Consider the following 22,555-nt stretch of genomic DNA (forward strand, 5'->3'; position numbering starts at 1 on the left):
GAGGAGGAGGAGGAGGAGGAGGAGGAAGCTCATCAATCTTTTTAAGAGCTTAAGGAGCCCCAGGACCAAGGGGTTGGTGAATCATGGCTCAGGACCATCTGGGGCGGTGACCTCCCAAGCTCCCCTGGCTTCCACCCTCCTCATCTCTCTGCAGAGGACTGTCAGATCTCTCCATTCGGCCCTAGTCTCTCTCCTGATCCATAGCACTGGAAGCCCCATGGGTCCAGAACAAGACTTCCTCCTTCTTTTGCTCCCCAAACCTGCCCCTTCTTGTGGGGTGCCCAATTACTGCCAAAGGCACCACCATCCCTTCAGCCACCCAGATTGACAACCTTACTCCTTACTCTACGCAAATGAAATCATTATTCTCATTCTTAGCAACTATCTCCAAAATTGGGATAATCATAGCACCTGCCTCCTATGGGTGCTGGGAAGATCAAATGAGATAATACTTAGAAAAACTATTAGCACAGTGCCTGGCACAGAGCAGACACGGTATAGATGTTAGCTGTTATCATTACACAATGGAGAGACGACCGTCCTAGGAGTCAGGGGACCCACATTCCAGGTCCATTGCCTCCGTTTACTAGCTGGGTGATGATAATACCTCCGAATCTCAGTCATCTCCGCTGCAAAATGGGAAGAAAAAGGCAGGTGCCATCTGCCTCACCAACCTGTTGTCAAGAAAGTGTTTTGTTCTTGGTAAAGTGCTGCAATGTGAGCGGTTTTCCCCTTTCTGTGTATTCTTCCCAGATTCCTGTTCATCCTACTGGGCCCTTATGGAAAAGCCAAGTCCTACAATGAAATCGGTCGGGCCATTGCCACCCTCATGGTCGATGACGTAAGTAGCTTGGCCCCTTGGGTGCTTCTAGGGTCAGGCTGTGGGGGATCTGAGGAATAAGACCCCTGAGCCAATACCGAAGGCAGAAGCAGTCAGAGAGAGCCGTGGCTCTGGAGGAGGATGCTGGAGCTAATAAGTAAATGAGGGCAAGAGGGGAGGCTGGAACCCTCCGAGGCCAAAGGGCCAAAAGCTGCAGACAGATCTGAAATGCCGCCATATCTCAAGCCATCATCTATCTGCCAAGACTTTCCTGGGAAGGCTGAGGAGGTCTTGATGTACCATCTCGGTCTTCTGATTCAGGAAAGGGAAGCTAAGTTGGCGTCACACCCACGCAGGGAGCTCGGAGCTATGTGAGTGAGGTCTGGCCCTTAGCCCTGAGGATCCAAGAGCTAAATGAGACCATGCCTGCCAGGAAGGAGCCAAAAGTCACTAGAGCAGGGGACGACAAGAGAGAGAGCTTCTACGAATAAGCATCCTCTCAAGGAATCTCTCATAAAACAAGATGGACTGGTGGTGGCGATCCATGGCCCAGGCCTTCTGACCCAAGGGGCTCCTCTCCCAACGTCCTGCCTTTTAGATTTGAATCTTGTCCACAACGTTTTCTTGGCAAAGACACTGGAGTGGTTGGCCATTTCCTTCTCCAGTTTTAGGCAGGCGGAGGCTAAATGACTTGCCAGGGTCACGTCCTAGTAGGACAGAGGGCACAGACTTGAGGGATTTGCTTGAACAGGTCTGTGGGAGGCAGTCAGGCCACTTTTGCTCAGGCTGAATCTTGGCCAGAAGTCCCCTTCCATGTTCTGTTTGGGGATCCCTTTCAGGTATAGACGACCCTAGATGATCATGAGCTTCCTTTTTTACCCCAGAACTCTGGGTTATGTACCACTGCCACAGCAGTAGGCTCAGGCTTCTTGAAGGAAAGGATTCATTTTATTTGTTTTTGTTTTTGTTTTTTATTTTGGCTGATACAATGCCTTCTATACAATAGGTGCTAAATACAGATTTGTTGAATGAAAAAATGAGGGGCTTCGAGACTGAAGAGAGCTGAGAGCAGGGCAAAAGCAGAACAACCGAGAGAAAGGGGTAGAGTGGTGGGACCAGAGGCTCTGATGAGGACAAAGAACGGGACTGATCCATCATGATCAGAGAGGGAATCTGGGAGGCGGCGGCACTCTTGGTGATGAAAAGCTCTAGGGTGGTGATGGCAAACCTTTTAGGGACCAGGTGCCCAATGTGCGCTGCCCACTTACTCCAAACAGGGGAGGGAGGAAGTGCTCCCATGGAGCTACTGGGCAGAGAGGTGGGTGACGTGAGAAATGTCCTCAGGTGTGCATGGAGAGGGCGAGCAGAGCAGCCCCTCCGGCATGCGTGCTATAGGTTAACCAACACAGCAGCTTTAGGGAATGATCCATGCTGTGGATGGCTGAGGAAGAAGGAAGCTCCATTAGGTGGGCAGAACAGGGTGTTTGAAGGGATTCCAGCATGTAGAGTGAGAGCTTCAAGTGGGAGGGAGGAGGTAGCTTGGAGGGGAGCTTAAGGCAGGTGCTGAAATGCCAGGGCAGGGAAAGGAGACTCATTTCACTTTGTTCCCCTCCGTACATTCTGTATTCCAACCAGAGTCACTCACCCCAGCTCCACATTACTGCCTGGAATGTCTCTGAGAATAGTACCCGGCACATAATAGGCATCAAATTAATGCTTATCAAGTAATTAAGTAGAATCTATAGTTTTCTACAAAACTTAGCTCAGAAGCCTTTCCCCATCCTTTGATGGTTAATTTTCTCTCTCTGTGTCTCTCTCTCTGTCTCTCTATCTCTCTCTTTGTCTCTCTTGCTCTCTCTCACTCACTCCCCCATTTCTCTGTTTCTGTCTCTCTGTCTCTCTCTGTCTCTTGTCTCTATCTCTCTGTCCTTCCACCTGTCTCTGTCTCTGTCTCTCTCTGTCTGTCTGTCTCCTTCTCTCTCTGCCCCTCCCTCACTCCCTCCCTCTCTGTCTGTCTGTCTGTCTCTCTCCTCAAGAAGATTTTGTATTTACTTGTCTGCTTGTGTTCTGTACCCTTCCAGGAGGTGGGAATCTCCTTGTGGGCAGCAGCTGTTTATCAGTTTGTCTTAGTATCCCCAGTACATTGCCTTGCACATAGTAGGGATGTAATAAATGTTTACTGAATTGAATCCTGCCTCATGGATAGAGTCCCTTTGCTAAGCTAGCTTCGGTGCCTCAGTTTCTCCATCTGTAACATGGGGAAGTAAGCATGAGGATTTCTTCCAAACCATAGAGGAGTTCATGCTGACCAAAGAAGGGTCCGTTGTTAAGAATAGAGAAGTAGGAGAGCCCTGCTCAGAAACAGGCACTTCAAGGTCATCGGGATCCACCTCTTCTTATCAATAAGGAAACTGAGGTCCAGGGAGGTCGAGTCATTTGCCCATGGACACACAGAGAGCGGAGTCTGAATTAGAACTGTGAGCTTTTTCATCTAAATCTAGTTGTTTCTTCACAATTGCTGCCTCCCTGATGACAAGAAAGAAGAAAATCGATTCTGGCCATGGAGAACCAAGTACTTCCCTGCAAAGGCCGAGGCCCAAGCAGGAAGCCCATGCCAAGGGGCCATATTTCTGTGCCCTTTAGCCAAAGCCCACCCTGGACCTCAGGACCTTTCTGAGTCCAGCCCCTCTCGTCTCTTCCCCTCCCTCTCTTGGCTTCAGCTCTTCAGTGACGTGGCCTACAAAGCCCGAAACCGAGATGACCTGATTGCTGGCATCGATGAGTTCCTCGATGAGGTGATCGTCCTCCCTCCTGGAGAATGGGACCCCAATATCAGGATCGAGCCCCCAAAGAAAGTGCCCTCCGCAGACAAGAGGTAAGGGTGGGGGGACTCCAGGGGAATGGAAGAGCCATGGGCAGAGGGCGGCCCTTGGCATCTTCCTGCTGCCCACCTTCTCTTTCAGGAAGTCCGTGTTCTCTCTGAATGAGCTGGGCCAGATGAATGGTTCCGTGGGAGGTGGAGCTGGGGCTGGAGCCGGAGGAGGCGGTGGTGGAGGCAGGGGCAGGGCAGGCAGCGGCGGCGAGGATGGAGAGATGCCTGCTGTGCACGAAATCGGAGAAGAGCTCGTCTGGACTGGAAGGTACAGTTCGGACCTTGGCCTTGGATTCCCCCGTGCTTCCTGCCCTGATCTTTCCTAAAGTCTCTCCTTCTGGTAGCCTCATGCTCTGTCCCCATCCCCAATGGCCCAAACCACCCGAAGATGGATTTGTTTAGGATGGCCGCCATACTTTCCCACCACCTGTTGGCACCACCAGCCACTCTCTTTGCATTTGTAGCAAGAGAATCTGGGTTTGAATCTTCCCAGGGGTATTTGCTGTCTGTAGGACTATTAGCAAAATGTGGGACCTTTGTGGGCCTCCATTCCCTTCTCTATAAAATGAAGAAATAAAATTAGGTGAGCCCCAAAACGCCTCCCACCCTAAACCCTCAGAGGACTCTGGAGGTCCATGAACGTGATCGTGTTCTCAGAGGACTAAGCGGGGATCACTACAGCAGGGGATAATGAGGAAGCAAGTTGACATTTGCCAGGCACTTGGGACAGGGGTGTTAGCTGCAGGGACATTTCCTGGAGGATTTTCCCAGGAAAGCGGAATTGTGTATGTCCTGCTTGGCCCAGTGGGCAACACTTCGTGCTTGGAGTAGAAATTTCAGAAATACAGATCGAGCCATGATACAGGGGAAAACTTGATCACAATCAGAGCTATCCAAAAGTGGAACGGGCTGCCTGGTCAAGTAATGAGCTCCCTGTCCCCAGAAGTCTTCAAGCAGAATCTGGATAAACCCTTGGTGGAGAATTTCGCAAAGAGGATTCCTGTCCCAACATGAATGGAACAAGATGATCTGAGAAGTTCATTCTAGTGATGATTTCTGGGAATTCAAGAGACCTGTTGGCTGTGTGTTAGAAGCCTAAGAGGATTCACTGTACATTAAGAACACCTCTTGTAACACTGACAATCATTTCGGAATGGATCAAGCAGCCAGGCGGGTCAGTGGCTTGAGAGCCGGCCTAGAGGCAGGAGGAGCTGGATTCCAATTTGGCCTTGGACATTTCCTATCTATGTGGCCGTGGACGAGTCATTTCATCCCCTTTGTCTAGCCCTCACTGCTCATCTCTGTTGGAACCACAAACACAGTGTTGAGTTTAAGATGGAAAGGAAGCATTTAAGAACAACCGGGATCTTCCTGCTTCCTGAAGCATGACACGCTTTCCTCTCTCAGACCCCAAATCCTCAGAAGGAGGGGCTGATCCCCTCCCACCAGGGAGACTCTTGGGACTGCCTTTTCCTGGAGGGATGATGCTGACCACCAAGTTTCCATCACCTCAAAAACTCACCCATAGACCACGGGCTGGAATGAAATAGCCCTCTCCCCCCAACACACAGCCTGGGCACCCCAGGAGCATCTTCCTTCTCTCTAGTCCTTTCCAACCTCCTTCTTTCTGAGTTGGGGGGGGGCAGTAATCTGTTCTCAATGCCATGTTTCTTCTTTATTGTCTGCCTCCATGTCCTCCTCTGTAAAATGGGGATAATAACAGCACCTCCCTCCCGAGGCTGCTCTGAAGATCCAATGAGAGAATATTTATAAAACGCTTGGCCCATCTATAAATCCTTGTTCCCCTCCAACCACAACCAGGATTTATTCAGCAACTTCAGTGGTTGTCATCATTCATTTGTGTTTCCCCCTGAAATAAGCAAGTGGGTCAGACAGGTGGCGAACAGGGTGCCAAACACAACAAGGGACACACCCACACCCCACAAGGGAATGGACTGACTAGATACACTGAATAAACCACACAGGGGATGTGGGGAATGGGTAGTGGCAGAGTAATTCACTAGACTGGGTAACTGACAGTTGCCTATAACACCCCTGAAAAAGAAATGTACCTCCCAAAGGAGATATACTGATTGGGAAGGACCTAGATGGATTGGTGATGAAAAACCCACCTAGGGACCTTCCCAGGGCCAGTGAAGCACGAGCCCCTTGAGACTATAGGAAGCCAAGTTTATTTTACTTATTGAGGTTAGGGAAATGGCAGGTAAGGTCCTAACTCTACACTGCTCTATCTCCTCCCACTTTCTACGCTCCTCTCACGAGAGAGCTCTTCTGATCTTCTTTAAACCCTTCTTAGTCACTTCCTACTCAGTTTCTAACCCCAAAAAACCATCTGACTGCCTTGCTAGACTAAATATCCCAGATTGTCTCCAAAAGGCTGAGGAGACTGGACTCACAGGTGGACTGAGTCCTTCCCCAAGCCTGGAGTTGGCTTCTTAGGTAAAACCCTTTGGTTTACCTTAGCCAAATTGTCCACAGTCAGATTGTTCACAGCACTTTAGGGAAACACAGATCTCCTCCTAGGTATTCTTCCAGACCCAAGAACCTCCTCATGTTTTGTTGTTGTTGTTTTATTTGTTTTTTTTTTAACCCCTTACCTTCCATCTTGGAGTCAATACTGTCTATTGGCTCCAAGGCAGAAGACTGGTCAGGGCTAGGCAAAGGGGGGTCAAGTGACTTGCCCAGGGTCACACAGCTGGGAAGTGTCTGAGACCAGATGTGAACCTAGGATCTCCCATCTCTAGGCCTGGCTCTCCATCCACTGAGCCACCCAGCTTCCCCCTCCTTGTTTTTCCACAAAACTAGTTCCCAGGAGTTGATGGAGCCGCTGTTCTCCCTTCCACCCAGGAGCCAATACACAGAAGTTAAGGCCTTTATAAAAAAAACTTGTCGCAATCTGTCAAACACTGCGAAGATAAAAGTTACAAATAACTCAACGGAGCTGACGCCAGAACATGAAACAAAGCTATGAGTCTAACCCTGCAAAAACCTATACAAAATGTAGCTGAAAAATTCGTAGTTGACACAATTCAAGCCAAAACTTTTCCTCGCGCTGAGCCTTATTTTAACACAGAAAACAAAACTGTCTACGGAAAACTGACGACTGTGCGTTTTACCCTAAAAATCCCCTCCTTGTACCCTTTGACCATGCACACATTTTTACAGGCAGGCCCGAAGTTTTCTGTACAAATTTACAGATCTTTACAGATTCTAAACATTTCCCTTTCGCACTCTTGCAGTTCTTCACGATCAAATAGGCATAAATATACAGCAATATGAAAGACCTATACAAAATGTACTGTGTCTCCATTTTTTTTTAAACCCTTGTACTTCTGTGTATTGGCTCCTGGGTGGAAGAGTGGGAAGGGTGGGCCATGGGGGTCAAGTGACTTGCCCAGGGTCACACAGCTGGGAAATGTCTGAGGCCAGATTTGAACCCAGGACCTCCCGTCTCTAGACCTGACTCTCCATCCACTGAGCTACCCAGCTGCCCCCTGTGTCTCCATTTTTACACACTTATTTACACACTCGCTTACCCTATATTAAACTATGATGCAGATTTTATATACAAAGAATGTTATAAATGTGTACGTGTTTGTGTCAGGAAGATTTCCACCCTCTGATAGTAATAAAAACAAAAAATAGTACCCCATTTTGAGTTTTCTTTTCTTTTCTTTTCTTTTCTTTTTAACCCTTAACTTCTGTGTATTGGCTCCTTGGTGGAAGAGTAGTAAGGGTAGGCAATGGGGGTCAAGTGACTTGCCCAGGGTCACACTGCTGGGAAGTGTCTGAGGCTAGATTGGAACCCAGGACCTCCTATCTCTAGGCCTGACTCTCCATCCACTGAGCTACCCAGCTGCCCCTCCTGCCTGATGTTTGCCAGGACTTCTGCTGCTTTGTAGGAGACAAAAGTATACCATCAGCTCTAAAGATAGACCATTTTGAGTTTTCTTGGCAGAGGCCCCGAGGGGGTGGCCACTTCCTTCTCCAGTTCATTTTATAGATGAGGAAGCCGAGGCAAACAGGGTGAAGCAACTCGCCCAGGGTCACATGGCTAGTAAGTGTCTGAGTCTGGATTTGAACTCAGATCGTCTTGACTCCAATCCACTGAGCCAAGTGTTGATGAAGGTCCTCCGATGGGGTGAAGGACGCCGTCTGTCCACAAACCAATCTGTGGATGTCGGAGGGCCACGGAAAAAAAAATGTATGAAGATTCCCCCAAAGGAATGCAGGCAGGCGGATGGCATGAAAGCCGTGCCCTAACCTCTATCTAGGATTCACCCCCTCGGGGAGAAGGAGAGGATCGGAATCCAAAAATGTCAGAAAACTGTTGTCACCCCGACTTCTTCCTGTCACTGAAAACAAAGTTTAAAGGAAAGGGAAGCCGCGAGGCGGAGGCCGAAGCCCCCGGGGTCTCCCCTCTCCCTTCTCCCCACAGCCTTAGCCCGGGCCCTGCCCGTCCCCCCCCGACAGCGGCATCTCCCTTTCTCCCCGGAACAGGTTTTTCGGGGGGCTGCGCCTGGATATTAAGAGGAAGCTGCCCTGGTTCGCGAGCGACTTCTACGAAGGCTTCCACATCCAGTCCATCTCCGCCATCCTCTTCATCTACCTCGGCTGCATCACCAACGCCATCACCTTCGGGGGCCTCCTGGGGGACGCCACGGACAACTACCAGGTACGCCGGGGAGGCCGCGGCACGGCCGGGCCTCCTTCTGTGCTGCCAGGTTGGCAGGAGGCCCGGGAGGCCACGTTCTCTCCCAGCGTTTGAGCACAGACAGACAGACAGACAGACAGACAGACAGACAGACAGACAGACGGACGGACGGACGGACGGACAGCTTCGGGGACTTCCCCGTTTTTCGCCCCAGTCAGAGGCCGCCGTTCCAACGGCGAGGCTCCGAGCCGGCTCCCGAGGTCCGGAGCTTCCCCTCCTCCTGGGCCTCCACCCGATGCCTGTTAGAATTCCGGGGTCTCGTCTGGCCTGGAAGCCTGGCCTGGTTGGGAGTCAGTAAGATTTGGGGCCAGTTTCGGGGCCGTCGTTCAGCTCTACCCAGAGGCCACCCTGAGGAGCCCACGGCGGGGCCTGGTCCCTGGGCCTCAGCCCTCCTCTCTCTCCCCCCCCACTGGCTCCCCAAGGAGGGCTTGGAGGCACCCAAGGCCGGAGCTGCTGGGGGAGGGAGGGGAGAAGAAATAAGTAAATGGGGAGGACAGGAAACGAGCCTCGATGGCTTACTAGGTGCCGGGCACAGATCAGAAATGGGAAGAGAGCCGCCCCCCAGCCTCCAGGAGCTTACGTTCCGGGGGGGGGGGGGGGGAGCAACCCAGAAGGGACCCCGAAAGGGGAGGTGGGGAGGCGCCTGGGGCCAGGAAAGAACAAAGGCCAGCCTGGGCCCATCCACAGAACGGAGGCCCCGAGAAGAGCTGACCCCCGGGAGAAGGGGGGCCTGTGGGGGAGGCTCTCGGGCCAAGGCGGGCTGGTAAAGCGAACACCCACCCCTAGAAAGGGAACAAGACCCGGGACGCTGAAGCATCCTCCGCCTTAGTCGTGCTTCCTCCGTTCTAGACGAGGAGCCTCGATGTGTGGCCTGGCCGGGCCTCTCCGGGACCAGGAGGCCCAGAGCCGAGGGAAGTCTGGAAGTCTAAGAGCCCGGAAAGGGCTGGGAGGAGAAGGAAGAACTTGGGGGGGGGGGGCGTTAGACCGCAGGAGTCCCCGAGGAAAGGGAAAGCTCAGAGAATCGGGCTTTGGGCCGGCGTCCCGGGCTGGGGGGCCCTCTGCTGCTCCCCAAGGCCCCCTCCGTGTGCCTCCCAGGGGGTGATGGAGAGCTTCCTGGGCACCGCCATGGCCGGCTCCCTGTTCTGTTTCTTCGCCGGACAACCCCTCATCATCCTCAGCAGCACCGGGCCCATCCTCATCTTCGAGAAACTCCTGTTCGACTTCAGCAAGTAGGTGTGCGGGGCTGGCCCCGGGGTGCCCGGAGGCCCCGGGGTGGCTCTGCCCGGAGGCCCGGGGTGGCTCTGCCCGGAGGCCCCGGGGTGGCTCTGCCCGGAGGCCCCGGGGTGGCTCTGCCCGGAGGCCCGGGGGCCTTTGTAGGGGGGCTCAGACCGAGCCTGAGGGTCCTTCCGGCCCTTAAGATTTGGTGGCGCTGTGAAAACAGAGAGAAAGCGCAGAGAGAGGGTGGGCTCGAGCGCCACAAAGATCCGAGTTCAAAGTTTGCCCCAACACAACCCACTGGGGGCACCGCAGCGTCCGGTGCCCGGAAGGCGCCAGATGTTCCAGGAAAGAGAGTTTCCTCCCCCCCAGAGGCCCTGCCGCGAGGACATCCTGGGCCCGGCGCCCGGCCCGCACCAGGGCCCACGAGAGGGTCACCAGGCTGACCAGCGGCAGACCGTCAGAACCTTCTGAGGCTTGAACCCAGGACACCGGGCCTGCCGCCTTGGGAATTGTCCTGTAGAGCTAGAGATGGCCAGGCCAGACACACGTGCACACACATACACGCACACGCACACGCACACACATGCACACATACACACACATACACACTATTCTATGGCCAGGCACAGCGCCCAGCACACACACACGCACACACGCATGCACGCGCACACACACACACATACACACTATTCTATGGCCAGGCACAGCGCCCAGCACACACGTGCACACACACAGACACACGCACACACACATGCACACACGTGCACACACACAGACACACACGCGCACACACGCACACGCACACACACACGCACACACACTATTCTATGGCCAGGCACGGCGCTAAGCGCTTTACCATTATTACCGTATTCGAGCCTCGCAACAGCCCCGGGAGGCGGGAGCTGGTTTTGTCCCCACTTTACAGAAAAGGAGACTGAGGCAGTCGCAGGGAAGAGCACGGCCCGGGTCACCCGGCCAGAGAGGCTCCGAGGCCCGGCCGGACCTCAGTTCTTTCTGCTTTGGGGCAGCCCCTCTGGGCGGCGCGGCGGGCGGGCCCAGTCGGCCCCTCCGTCCCGGGCTCCAGGCCTTCTGGTCTGTGCCCTGCAGGGGGAACGGGCTGGACTACATGGAGTTCCGGCTGTGGATCGGCCTGCACTCGGCGCTGCAGTGCCTGGTGCTGGTGGCCACCGACGCCAGCTTCATCATCAAGTACATCACGCGCTTCACCGAGGAAGGCTTCTCCACCCTCATCAGCTTCATCTTCATCTACGACGCCCTCAAGAAGATGCTCAGCGCCTTCAAATACTACCCCGTCCACACGGCCTTCCAGCCCGACCTGGTCACCACCTACAAGTGCGAGTGTGTCGCCCCTGAGCCAGGTGACCCCGCAGCCGCCTCCGCGACCCCCACGCCCACGCGTGGCCCCCGTGGGTGGGGAGGGGGCGAGAGCCCGGCCCCGAGGGCTGCCCGTGCCCCATGGCCGAGCCTCGGGGAGGGGGGAGACACGTGTGCGTGCTTGTGCGTGTGCTGGGGGAAGGGGGACACGCAGAAGCTCAGGGTGACGCCCCAGGCTTAGCCCTTTGGCCTGACCGTGGCCTAGAGCAAGGGAAGCCTCTAGAGGGGCTCCAGAAGGGAGAGAGAGTGGCACGAAGCCTGACCCAGGAGCCGGTGCCCTGGAGGCCAATCCTGGGCCACGGTCCATTCCCCAGGGGATGCTGGAGAGCCCATGCCTCAGTTTCCCCATCTGAAAATGGACAGAGGTGAATGCACTGTGCTCGTCTTCCTCTTCCCCTCTGGAGCTCTTGGGGCCTCGGGCTCTCACCTCAGCTTCCCATCCCGGGTCTCCCCGTCCCTCCAGGCTCAGCCCTTCCCCTGGGGCTCCTCTTCTCCTTCTCACTCTCGTCCCTTTTCCTATTACAACTGATTTGTGCCCTGTTTGTCTCTGCCGCACATGCCGCCTGGCCGCTCTCCAACCCAAGTGAGTATCCGACCCGGCAGGCTCGGGCGGCCCCTCCTTAGCACGGCTTCCTTGGGAAGGGCAGGAGGGCTTGGGGGGGACAGACACTGCCACAAAATGAGGTCTGCCTCTGGGAAAGCTGCTTGGGGCCTGGCTGAAGTTCCCCAGCCAGTGCCGTGGCCTCAGAAAGCTCTGAGCCTGGCACCCACCAACTCTGGGGCCCGGCCCAGGGGGACTGTCTGACTTATTCCTCCCAAGCGGTGCTCCCTCCATCCACAGGTCCTCAGCATTTTGGAAGCACCTACAAGGTGCTGGGCACTGTGCCAAGCACATAGCAACTTTAGCCTCGAGCCTCTGGAAAGGAGCCCTGGGCTTGGGGTCCCATGAAAAGACCTGAATTCAAATCCTGATGCACCTCTCTCAGACTCAGTTTCTCCCCTATAATGTGGGTGTTAACATAGCTCCTGCCTCACAGGGCCATTGTAAGGATCCTGTGAGCTAACATAAGGAAAACATTCTGTCGGCTTTAAGCAGCATAGTTGTGAGGAAGAGGAAGGAGGAAGAAGGTGAGAAGGAGAAGAGGAGGAGGAAGGAGAGGAAGAAAGAGGCAGATCAGTGTAGCCCATCTTAGCCTCAGTTTCCTCATCTGTCAGATAAGGACCATCCTCCCACCCTTCTTAGAACCCTTGAAGAGTGCCAGAAAGAGAAGCAGGATTAGGAGTCACAATGATCCCGGCTCACCCCTCGCTTAGCCCCAGACCCATTGGGCAAGACCATGGCTAAGGCCACCCCAGGGTTCTCTCCCCTCAGTCTAGGTGTGCATAGACTGTAAAACAGGATCCCAACAGCTTGAGAAGGGGAAGTCAAGGCAAATAGACAAGCATTTGTCAGCAGAATTCTGGCCCCAGGCTGAGTGCTCGGGATGCCAAGAAAAGCCCAGCAGGGCCCTGCCTGCCCTAGAGTAGCCTCTGTGGAAACAAGCACCTCCAAGAAAGACTCAGGGAAAGGGAAGATTTCTGAGCCCAGTTCCTCTGAGCACTGCCTTGTGGGAGGGGGGCCACTGAGGACAAAGAGAGACCTGGGAAGGGAAAAAAGGTATTAAGAGAATGAAGGGAAAAGGCAGGCCTTCGAGTCCCCCCTCTGATCCATACTTGTTGTGGGTGTTGTGGGTGTTGTGGGTGACCCTGGACAAGCCCTTCAGACCCTCAGTCCCCAGGGGACTCTCCAGGTCGGGAAGGTATAGACACATCACTATCTCACCCTGCAAGAGGAAGCTTCCTTACACTAGTGAAATCCCAGGTCCAGAGGAGAGAAGGAAGGCAGGGGAAGAGACAGACAGAGGGAAAGGGAGAGACAGATAGACAAGGGGAGAAGGAGAGGGAGGAGGGAAGAGAGATTCAGAAAGACAGACAGAAGAGAGAGGGATGCCAGAGAGAGGGAGGCTGACTAGGAGAGCTGCCTGCAGGATCATGTTGTCTTGTGCAAGAGAGAGAAGCTGTAGAGGCATGAGTGGGGATGCATCCTCAGGTGAGGTCTCGGATCTCCCTTCCCACTCTGGGAGAAGAAGAGACATGATGGAGACAGACCAGGGAAGGAGGAAGCAGAAAGGAAGAGAGACCCACCAAGAGAAAGGGGAGATGGGGGGCTTCCACTAGTTCCCTCCCCCAGTCCCAGGTCACCTAGCCTCCTACCTCTCTCCAGTGCCCCTCCAAAAACCCTCAGCCCTAAGAGCTTTGGGCAAGCAGTCAGAGGGTTCATTTTTTCAGGTCTCACTCAGTGTCCACACTGGAAATATCACACCCCCGTTGGCCTTCGATTTGATCCATGGTTGTTCAATAAACGGAGACTTGGAGAGAGATTGTGATGGCCATGTTGGCATCACAGATGTCTAAGACTTGCCCCATTGGGCTCCCCAAGAGAAGGCCCATCACCTTCTGTCTCTGTCTGTCGCTGATGGGAGAGCTTCTCCCACATGACACTTCCTAACCACTGATCTCACCTTCCTCATCTGTAAGGGCTGTACTAAAGGACCTCCAAGTCCCTGGCAGTGCTGTCTTGGAAGACCACACCTAAAGCTGGGTACAGACTCCTGATGATTCTAGCTCCTGTTTCTTCAGAATTCGAGTCTGTAGAGGCTGGTAATAGAGAGGGGAGAGAGCTTCCCTAGGTGCCAGCCTCCAATACACATTGGCCAGGTGGCTCCAGGCCAGTCCCTTCATCTCCTAACATTCCAGACAGCCCTCTGAAGCCAAGTTTCAGAGAAGGTGCTGCTGCTTTGGTGCAGGGAGTTCCCCAAAAGCCCAGGCCTTATCCCAGGCCCTTGACAGTTTTTGAAGAGCCCCTTGCATGCAGCCCCAGGTTGGCAGACCATCGGTCATAGGCAATAAGGAAAATAAGGCAGGACCTAAGATTATCCATTTCAACCTGCTAGGGCTCTCAGAGGTCATCTGGTCCAACCTCCTCCTTTTCTGAATGAGGAAATAGACCCTTAGAGGTATGGGAGATTGCCCCAAGACCCCAAGAGAGTCAAGATCAGACCCACATCCTCCAGAAACCAATACTCTTTCCACTACCCCACAGTTCCACCCCAAGGTGAAATGACTGGTCCATGGTCACACAACCACCTAGTGGAAGGCCCAGGAACAAAAGCCAGGACCCGGGTCTCCTCCAGGTCTAGATAGAAGATACTTGAAGTCCTTAAGTGGATGGCCTGCCAGCCAAGGGCCTCCAAAGACAATGGAATCCTGGGATTCCTGGGATTGAAGGCCAGTGTGGGGGGACAAGAAAGAAAGAAGCATATCTCAAAGCCATGGAGTCATTCACCTCTCAGGAAGGGCTTTCTGGCTTAGAGTGTTTTCCTCCCAAAGCCCTGGGGCTGCCAAGGTGAGTCCTGTTCTCGTCTCACCTCTGGGGAAGCTAGGGCTCAGCCAGGTCGGCAGGACTGCCCAACAGCTGGTAGATCTCAGGGCTGCTGAAGAGGGCAGCGCTCCTTCTCCACACCAGTGCCCGCCCCCTAATTCTTCTCCTTGGCTACCGGGTGCCCCAGGCTCCTGGGAAGCCAGGACCCATCCACGGGGTCCCTGAGCCTCCTGGGAATCTGCAGGGAGACAGAACCACTGCTGGGCTCAGTCACCCACTGCAGGCTTTGGCACCAGCCTTCCAGCCAGCAGGGCCCAGCCAGGAGTTAAACAGCCAGGTTCATCCAGCCTAGAAGGAAAAACTACGACTCAGCCTTAAAAGCCTCCAAACAGCTCAGGGGCCCAAGGCTAGACCAAGAGAGAGGACATGGGGGGGGGGCAGCTAGGAGGCCTACAGACGAGAGATTCCGGGTTCCAATCTGGCCTCAGATAGTTCCTAGTCCTGTGGCCCTGGGCAAGTCACCTAACTCCCACTACAGGCCCTTATTGCTCTTCTGCCTCCAAACCAATCCGCAGTACGCATTCCAAGACCTACGGTAAGGGCAAAGGGAGGAAAAGACAACCTCTGTGTAAAGCACAGAGTAAGCGTGAGCTTGTCTGAGAAGGACTGCTTGGGGTCGGCTCGTTTCTAGTATCATCAGAAAGACGGGGCTAAGAGATGCCCCAAGGGACGAGCGCTAACCATTGGCTTCTCCTTGGAGTCTTGGATCCAAAGGACCGTGGCAGGGATATGGGCCTAACGGGGAAGGCGCGGGGGCGCATACACGGGCGCGCGGCTCAACAGAAATCACCGACTCACTCATAAATTCACTTTCCACAGCCAACACAACAACGTTCAATGCTTCAGCTCTACTGGCACCAAACAACACTAATATCTCTCTGGTAAGCAGGCTTTCTTCCATGGCATAGACTGGCCTATTCAGTAATAGAGAGACAGAGATAGAAGGCAGGAGGGAGGAAAGGAGAGGGAGGGAGGGAGAGACGGACAGAGACAGACAGAGAGATAGAGAAACAGAGAGAGAGACAGAGAGAGTGAGGACAGAGACAGACAGAGATGGAGAAATAGAGACAGAGAGAGAGACAGGGAGAGAGACAGACAGACAGAGATGGAGAGAGAGAGAGAGAGAGAGAGAGAGAGAGAGAGAGAGAGAGAACAGAGATAGACAGGCAGAGATGGAGAAATAGAGACATAAAGAGATGGAGAGAGACAGACAGGCAAACAGAGATGAAGAAATAGAGACTAAGAGAGACAGAGACAGACAGACAGAGAGATGGAGAAATAGAGATTAAGAGAGACACAGAGAGACAGAGCTAGAGAGATGAAGAGAAAAAGGCAGACAGAGAGATGGAGAAAAGAAAGACTGAGAGAGGACAGAGACAAACAGACAGAGATGGAGAAACGGAGACACAGAGAGAGACAGAGAGATAGAGATGGAAAAAGAGAGACAAAGACAGAGAGAAGGAAGGAAGGAAGGAGAGACAGACAAATGGGGAAGTTGGATTGGAGGTTCAAGGGGTGAAGGGGGAGGTATAGAGTGCCCTGAGAGCTTTTCAATTCAACAGGTCATTTACTGAGCACAAAGGCTCAGTGTGGATACAGCCTTTTCCAAAGATCACAGGTATAGAGGGAGAAGAAACCTCTTAGGCCCTTCTAGTCCCAAATCTTCATTTTACAATTGAGGGAACTGAGGCCCTGGGAAGCTCAGAGACCTGTTCCCACTCCCACAGACAGTCTTTAGGCCCCATTTCCAGCCCAGGCCTCTGACCCCAGAGCCAGGGTTCTCTCCACTGCTTCAAATGCAGGAGATCCAAAAATTTCCGCCATAGGCCCTCCATGGTAGCAGGCATAAATTCCGTAGCTTCTCAGGCCACTCTAAGTTCCTTGAATGCAGAGACAGCGGGCCTGGAAGACCACCCTCATGCGCGTGCTCAGTCTCTTCCGCCAACCCTTTCATGATATAATTGCCCAGCCCCCCTCCTCAGGACATATCCAGTGTTTGTCTAGAAGCCTGGCAAGCTGTAGCCTAGAGAGGGGCCTGAAGAGCACATTCAAACAAGGATCTCTAGGAGGAATGGGTCAATGAGCAAAGGTTTCTTAAGGGTTCGCAGTGACCCAGGCTCCCTGCTCTGCCTGGGGACGTTTAGTTAGAAGGAGAAGGCAGGAGAGGAGCCAACAAGGAAGAAGAGGGAGTAAACAGCAGCTGGCACAGAGCAGATGCTTAATAAATATTTGCTGATTGACTAGTTCGTTAGCCCCAGAGGCTAAGATTTGGAGCAATGGGTAGAAATGTTTTTTTTGTTTTGTTTTGTTTTTAACCCTTATATTTCGGTGTATTGTCTCATAGGTGGAAGATTGGTAAGGGTGGGCAATGGGGGTCAAGTGACTTGCCCAGGGTCACACAGCTGGGAAGTGGCTGAGGCCGGGTTTGAACCTAGGACCTCCTGTCTCTAGGCCTGACTCTCACTCCACTGAGCTACCCAGCTGCCCACAAAGAAATGTTTTTATTATCCTGCAAAACCTACTTCCATCTTGATCCCTATTGTAAGAGCAAAGAGCAAAGTCATCCATAACCCAAACCCCCAAATAAAACCCAAAGTGTACTGATGTGAAGGACGACGCCAAGAGTCCCTTCTCTGGAGGTGGATGGCGTTGCCTGGCTTAAGTCTTTCAGGATCGTCCCAGATCAGCGCATTGCTGGGAGCAGCCCAGTTTTCACAGACAGTCATCGTCCACTATCACTGTTAACTGTATACAGTGTTTTCCCGGTTCTGCTTATTTCGCTCTGCATCAGTTTCTGCAGAGCTTTCCAGCTTTTTCTGAAATCCTCCTACTTATCATTTCTTAGAGCACGATAGTATTCCGTCCCCAACATGTACCACAATTTGTCCAGCCATTCCCCAACTGAAGGCCATCATCCATCCCCTCCGTTTCCAATTCTTGGCCACCACCACAAAGAGCTACTGTGAATATTTGTGTGCAAACAGAACCTTTCCCATTTTTTATTCTCTCTTTTGGATACAGACAGTGGGTAGAAATTTAGATTTAGGGTAGACTTGGGCTTGCTCTAACATTGAGTGATGTCCAAGTGAGAATGGGCCGGCCGCCTCTGGAGGTGAGGGAAGGTGGAGTTCTACTTCACTGGCAATCTTCGATAAAAGCCCGAGAACCCTGGGACAGGAAAGCACTAGAGGAGGCTCGATACACGTGGGTTGGACCAGATGGCCCCCCTTCCAGCTCAGAGTCTTTGAGTTGCAGCCATTGGAAGATTTGGGGCTTTAGTGATGGGGTCCATCCTGAGCCTTGGGAAGCTGGTTTGAGTAGCTGAGTAAGTGATGTGAGAGCAGGATGGTACAGAAATGGGAATGGACGGGGCGCCGTGCCTTAGGAACACACACCGGGAAGGCCCCTAACAGTAAGAAAGGTTTCCTCCGACGGGGTGGGTGCCACAGTCCCAGGGCAGGACATACAGGCTCTGGGGAGGGGGGCAGGGGAAGGGCACCCTCCACTAGTGGTCCTGTAGTCCTCTGATCACTCTCTTCTGTGTTTGACCCCAAGGACAACCCCCTTAACTTGACAGCTCTGGACTGGTCCCAGCTGAGCAAGAAGGAGTGCCTGAAATATGGAGGGAGCCTGCTGGGGAACTCCTGTCCGTTTGTCCCGGACTTGGCACTCATGTCCTTCATCCTCTTTTTCGGGACGTACTCCATGACCCTGACCCTGAAGAAATTCAAGTTCAGCCGCTATTTCCCTACCAAGGTAAGGATCCCCCCCGATGAGGCATCGGTCTCCTGGAGTCGTCACCATCTAGATTCTAAGTTTGAGACCGTAGGCTGACATAGTACAGGAAGGAATCTCGGGGGAGCCCCTGGTGCAAAGAAAGCCGCATTTAGGGACAGTAAAGCCAGGACGGACTCCTCATCGTGCTGTAACTCACCACGACTTTTGCGACTGGGCTGGGCAGGGTGGGCCAAGAAGGCCGGATCCAGGATGCTTTTTCCCCTCATCCGTAAAGGGCCTCCCCGCCCTCCGCCCTGGTGGGGGCCCCCCTCTGGAGCAGGGCAGTCAGTTCCCAGAAGAGGGGAGTCCGAATGGCTGCAATGTAAGCGGATGAATATAAAGCACTCTTGGGCTTAAGAAAGTCAGCCTTTCAGATACAGGGTGGGGAGACGAGAGATGCTTGGCAAGGAGTAAGGATGCTTGTAGAGAAGTCGCCGGCAGGCTGCCGTGGCAACCACGAAAGATGCTCAGATCTTCTTGGGCTGCATTGAGAGGCTCCAGATGATTCCGCCAGGACTGAGCAAGGCGGCCTCTTAGGCCCCTTCAGACGTGGAGAATCTGGGCCTGGGAGATGTGTTCAGGGTGGGAACATTCTGGCTGGATCTGATCCCTGAAAGAGTAAAAAGAGAATCAGGACCCTCTCGTGGAGGAAGAGCCTCTGGCTGCTGAGTGAAGCCCAGTCCTCAGACTGAGGGTGCCGTGGTTAGAGGGGGGCCTGGAGGCAGGGAGCCCAGAGTTCACATCTGGCCTCAGACACTTAGCTCCGTGACCCTAGTCAAGTCACTCGACCTCCACTTGCCTCGGTTTCCTCCTCTGTGAAATGGGGGCAATCCTAGCGCCTCCCTTCAGAGTTACTGTGAGGGTCGCCATATGACACTATAATCATACACATATTACAGAATCCTATTTATAAATGCTGAGCACCAGGCCCAGCCCAAAGAGATGGGAGTGATTCGCAGCAGTGCCTCCTCTTGGGTAACTCTGGCCAAGTCCCTTCTCCCGTCTCCGTGTCCTTGAGTATAAGCGAGGGAGTCAGAGCAGAGCCGAGGACCCGGGACCTTGGGGGGCCCTTCCGAGCCCAGGACAAACCCCTCACAGGCACAGCCCCTCCGTAAAAGGGAGACAGAGGCACAGTTCCCGCTTCTGTGCCTTCTTACGAGTCACCACCCCGTAAAGTAGGAAAAAGAAAAGCAGTACGACTCTCCCATTTTTCAGCTAGGGAAATCGAGGCTCTGAGAGGATGAATCCAATCTCCCAGAATCACAAAGCCAGCAAGTTTGGAAGCTGGAATTTTCTTGGCAAAAGCCTTCCTTCACCTGTGGCTGATTAAGGGCTGGGCCGGCCTGCCGCCTCCCCACTGACCCATTTGAGGCGTATGACAAAGAGCAGAGATTTAGCAGGACGTCCTCTGAGAGGTCACTCGTCCAGCATTCTCCCCATCTTCACAAGTTGCCTGAGATCTCTCGTAGAGTCCCAGATCCTGGTGGGGGAAGATGCTGAGGTCACTCCCTCCAGACCCCCTAATAGCATAGGGGAGGAAAGGGACCAAAAGAGGGGCTGGGGTGATCAGTGGTTAGAGCCAGGCCTTGAGTCAGGAGGTCCTGGGTTCCAATCTGGTCTCAGACACTTACTAGCTGGGTGACTCTGGGAGAGTCAATGACACCCTCCTGCCTGGGAACCAGTCCACAGTATTGACTCTGAGATAAAGGATTTAAGGTTTAAAATTAAAGAAAGGTGACTTCGCCAAGATCACTTGGGCAACAAATGGCAGAGATGCAGGACCGCCATGGTCTTTCCTTGTGTGCCCCCGTGTGACCGGGCCCTGATTCTCCCTCTTCCCCACCCCCTTTGGGCCCCTCCTCAGCTTCGGAAGCTCATCAGCGACTTCTCCATCTTCGTGTCCATTCTGGCCTTCGTGGCTCTCGACAGTTTCTTCGGACTCAACACACCAAAGCTCCAAGTGCCCACCGTGTTCAAGGTAATGCCAGACGTGGGGCAGGCACAGAGCGTCGGGGTGTCAAGGGGTGGGTGTGAGGTGGCACAAGGCATTGGGGGGCAGGCGTGGGGCAGGCACAGGGTGGCACGGGGTGTCGGGGTGTCAAGGGGCAGGTGTGAGGTGGCACGAGGTGTTGGGGGCGGGCACAGGGTGGGAGCAGGGCACCACATGGGGCACCAGGGGCAGTGATGCTGGGTGTCTCCCCTGCTACAGCCCACCCGGGCAGACCGAGGCTGGTTTGTGTTCCCCTTCGGGAAGAACCCCTGGTGGATCTACCCCGCGAGCGCTCTGCCAGCCCTTCTGGTGACCATCCTCATCTTCATGGACCAGCAGATCACTGCAGTCATCGTGAACCGCAAGGAGAACAAGCTGAGGGTAGGAGGGAGGGAGGGAGGGAGCATCTCTCAAGGCCCTGCTGGGTGCCAGGCACGAGTACACAGAGACCACCACCGGCAGTCACTGCCTTCTACACCCTGAGCGCTTCCCCTCCACTGGGTTAGCTGGGGCTCCCAGCACCTCCTCCCCCAGTTCAGAACCCTCAGCGGGCTCTTCCGCCGTGGTTCTAGGGCTGGCCATAGGGTCAGGGAGATCCCAGCACAAATCCCGATGCTGCCCTTAGCCCTGTGATCGCTTCCCCTCCACGAGCCTCAGTTTCCTCATCCGTAAAAGGGATTTAACAAGAGAGCCTGTCTCCCGAGGTAGCCGGGTGGCCGAGTGGACAGAGTGCCCGGCCTGAAGTCAGCCACCCTCATCTTCCTGGGCTCAGATCTGGCCTCAGACCCTGAGCAGCCGGTGGCCTTGGGTAAATCACTTCATCCTGCTGGCCTCAGTTTCCCCATCTGTCCAATGAGCCAGAGAAGGCCATGGCAAACCACCTCAGTACCTCTACCAAGAAAACCCCAAATGGGGTCACAAAGAGGCAGACATGCCTGAAAGCCCAGCGAACCACACCAGATTTCCAGGGAGATCATGTGGGTAAAGCATTTGGGGAATGCCAAAGCGCCATCTGTGTTTACTGGCACCTTCCATTTTATTTTATTTTTTCAGTCAACAAAAATCTGCCTTCTCTCCCTCCCCGGGGCTCCACTTAGGAAGAGAGAAGGCCCTTGGGCACAAGGAGGCTGGGGTAGGAAGGCTCCAGAGGGGCCCAGGGATCCCCCCTCATGCCCTTCCAGCCCGGAGCCTCTGGGAAAGGCAGGTCACGGGGCTGGCCCCAGGTTCCTTCCTTGCACTCCGGGGGAGCCATGCTTGTCCCCTTCGGGCTCATCAAGCAGGGGCTACACGGCCCCTTGGGGGGCTGCTGAGGAAGGGCTGAAGCCCAGGAGTCCAGCTGAGAGCCGGGCCCGGGCTAAGGCATCCCTGCAGTGCCAGGCTGGCGAGCATCCGGTGGAACGTAGCTGTCCGTGCTGATCTGCTCTCTTCCCCGTCTACAGAAGGCTGCAGGCTACCACCTGGACCTGTTCTGGGTGGGCATCCTCATGGCCGTGTGCTCCTTCATGGGCCTGCCCTGGTATGTGGCCGCCACCGTCATTTCCATCGCCCACATCGACAGCCTCAAGATGGAGACAGAGACCAGCGCCCCCGGGGAGCAGCCGCAGTTCCTGGGGGTGAGGTAGGAGAAGGGGAGCCCCATGAAGAGGGAGAGATGGAGCAGGCCTCCAAAGGGCACCGGGCACCATGCCATCCAGATGCCACCGGGCTGCCAAGGGGAGCATTCAGTTCCCTCAGAGGCTCTAAGCATGATGTTCTAAGATGGTCTTGGCAGGTCCCACAACTAGCCTTCCCACGCTTTCCTTAGCCTCCAAAGAGGTCTTTTTCTAGCTTGGCATCAAGGATCTCAAAGCAAGTTTTTGACCCCCAACTACACTAGACACATACCCTCTTCTGCTCCAGGCAAACTGATCTCTAATTTCCAGCCTCCACACCTTTGATCACACTATCTCAAGCCCCCTGCCTCCCCACTCTCCCACACACACCTGGAATTACCACTCAGCATCTATTTCGATCAGACTCAAGGCCCAGCTCAGATCTCTGTGGAGGATTCTTTGGTTATCTGGGAAGGTCCTCTTTCCTCTGGATCCCAGAGTGGCCAGACCTGCCCCTGATCACTGGGAGGGTCACTGACTGGCTCCCCGGTCTGTATAATACTCCAATCAATCACTTCTAAAACACTTACTATGTGCCAGGCACCGTGCTAGGAAGGAAGGAAGGAAGGAAGGAAGGAAGGAAGGAAGGAAGGAAGGAAGGAAGGAAGGAAGGAA

At 54.1% G+C, this 22,555-nt stretch overlaps 2 protein-coding genes across 2 annotated transcripts in view; one reads left to right on the plus strand and one right to left on the minus strand.

Annotated features, from left to right (window-relative positions):
• Positions 1 to 22,045, plus strand: part of SLC4A5 (solute carrier family 4 member 5) — a 79,331-nt gene extending 57,286 nt beyond the window's left edge. Inside the window, 11 exon segments of the mRNA XM_044659247.1 lie at positions 754 to 841; positions 3,541 to 3,695; positions 3,784 to 3,960; positions 8,214 to 8,388; positions 9,523 to 9,656; positions 10,753 to 11,024; positions 15,341 to 15,402; positions 18,077 to 18,277; positions 20,163 to 20,276; positions 20,508 to 20,669; positions 21,728 to 22,045. Coding sequence (XP_044515182.1) covers positions 754 to 841; positions 3,541 to 3,695; positions 3,784 to 3,960; positions 8,214 to 8,388; positions 9,523 to 9,656; positions 10,753 to 11,024; positions 15,341 to 15,402; positions 18,077 to 18,277; positions 20,163 to 20,276; positions 20,508 to 20,669; positions 21,728 to 22,045 — 1,858 coding nt within the window.
• Positions 22,046 to 22,276: 231 nt separating this feature from the next.
• Positions 22,277 to 22,555, minus strand: part of MTHFD2 (methylenetetrahydrofolate dehydrogenase (NADP+ dependent) 2, methenyltetrahydrofolate cyclohydrolase) — a 25,855-nt gene continuing 25,576 nt past the window's right edge. Inside the window, exon 7 of the mRNA XM_044659248.1 lies at positions 22,277 to 22,389. Coding sequence (XP_044515183.1) covers positions 22,277 to 22,389 — 113 coding nt within the window. The remainder of the gene's footprint in view (positions 22,390 to 22,555) is intronic.

Source organism: Gracilinanus agilis, chromosome 2, assembly GCF_016433145.1.
Source record: "Gracilinanus agilis isolate LMUSP501 chromosome 2, AgileGrace, whole genome shotgun sequence".
NCBI classification, from domain to species: domain Eukaryota; kingdom Metazoa; phylum Chordata; class Mammalia; order Didelphimorphia; family Didelphidae; genus Gracilinanus; species Gracilinanus agilis.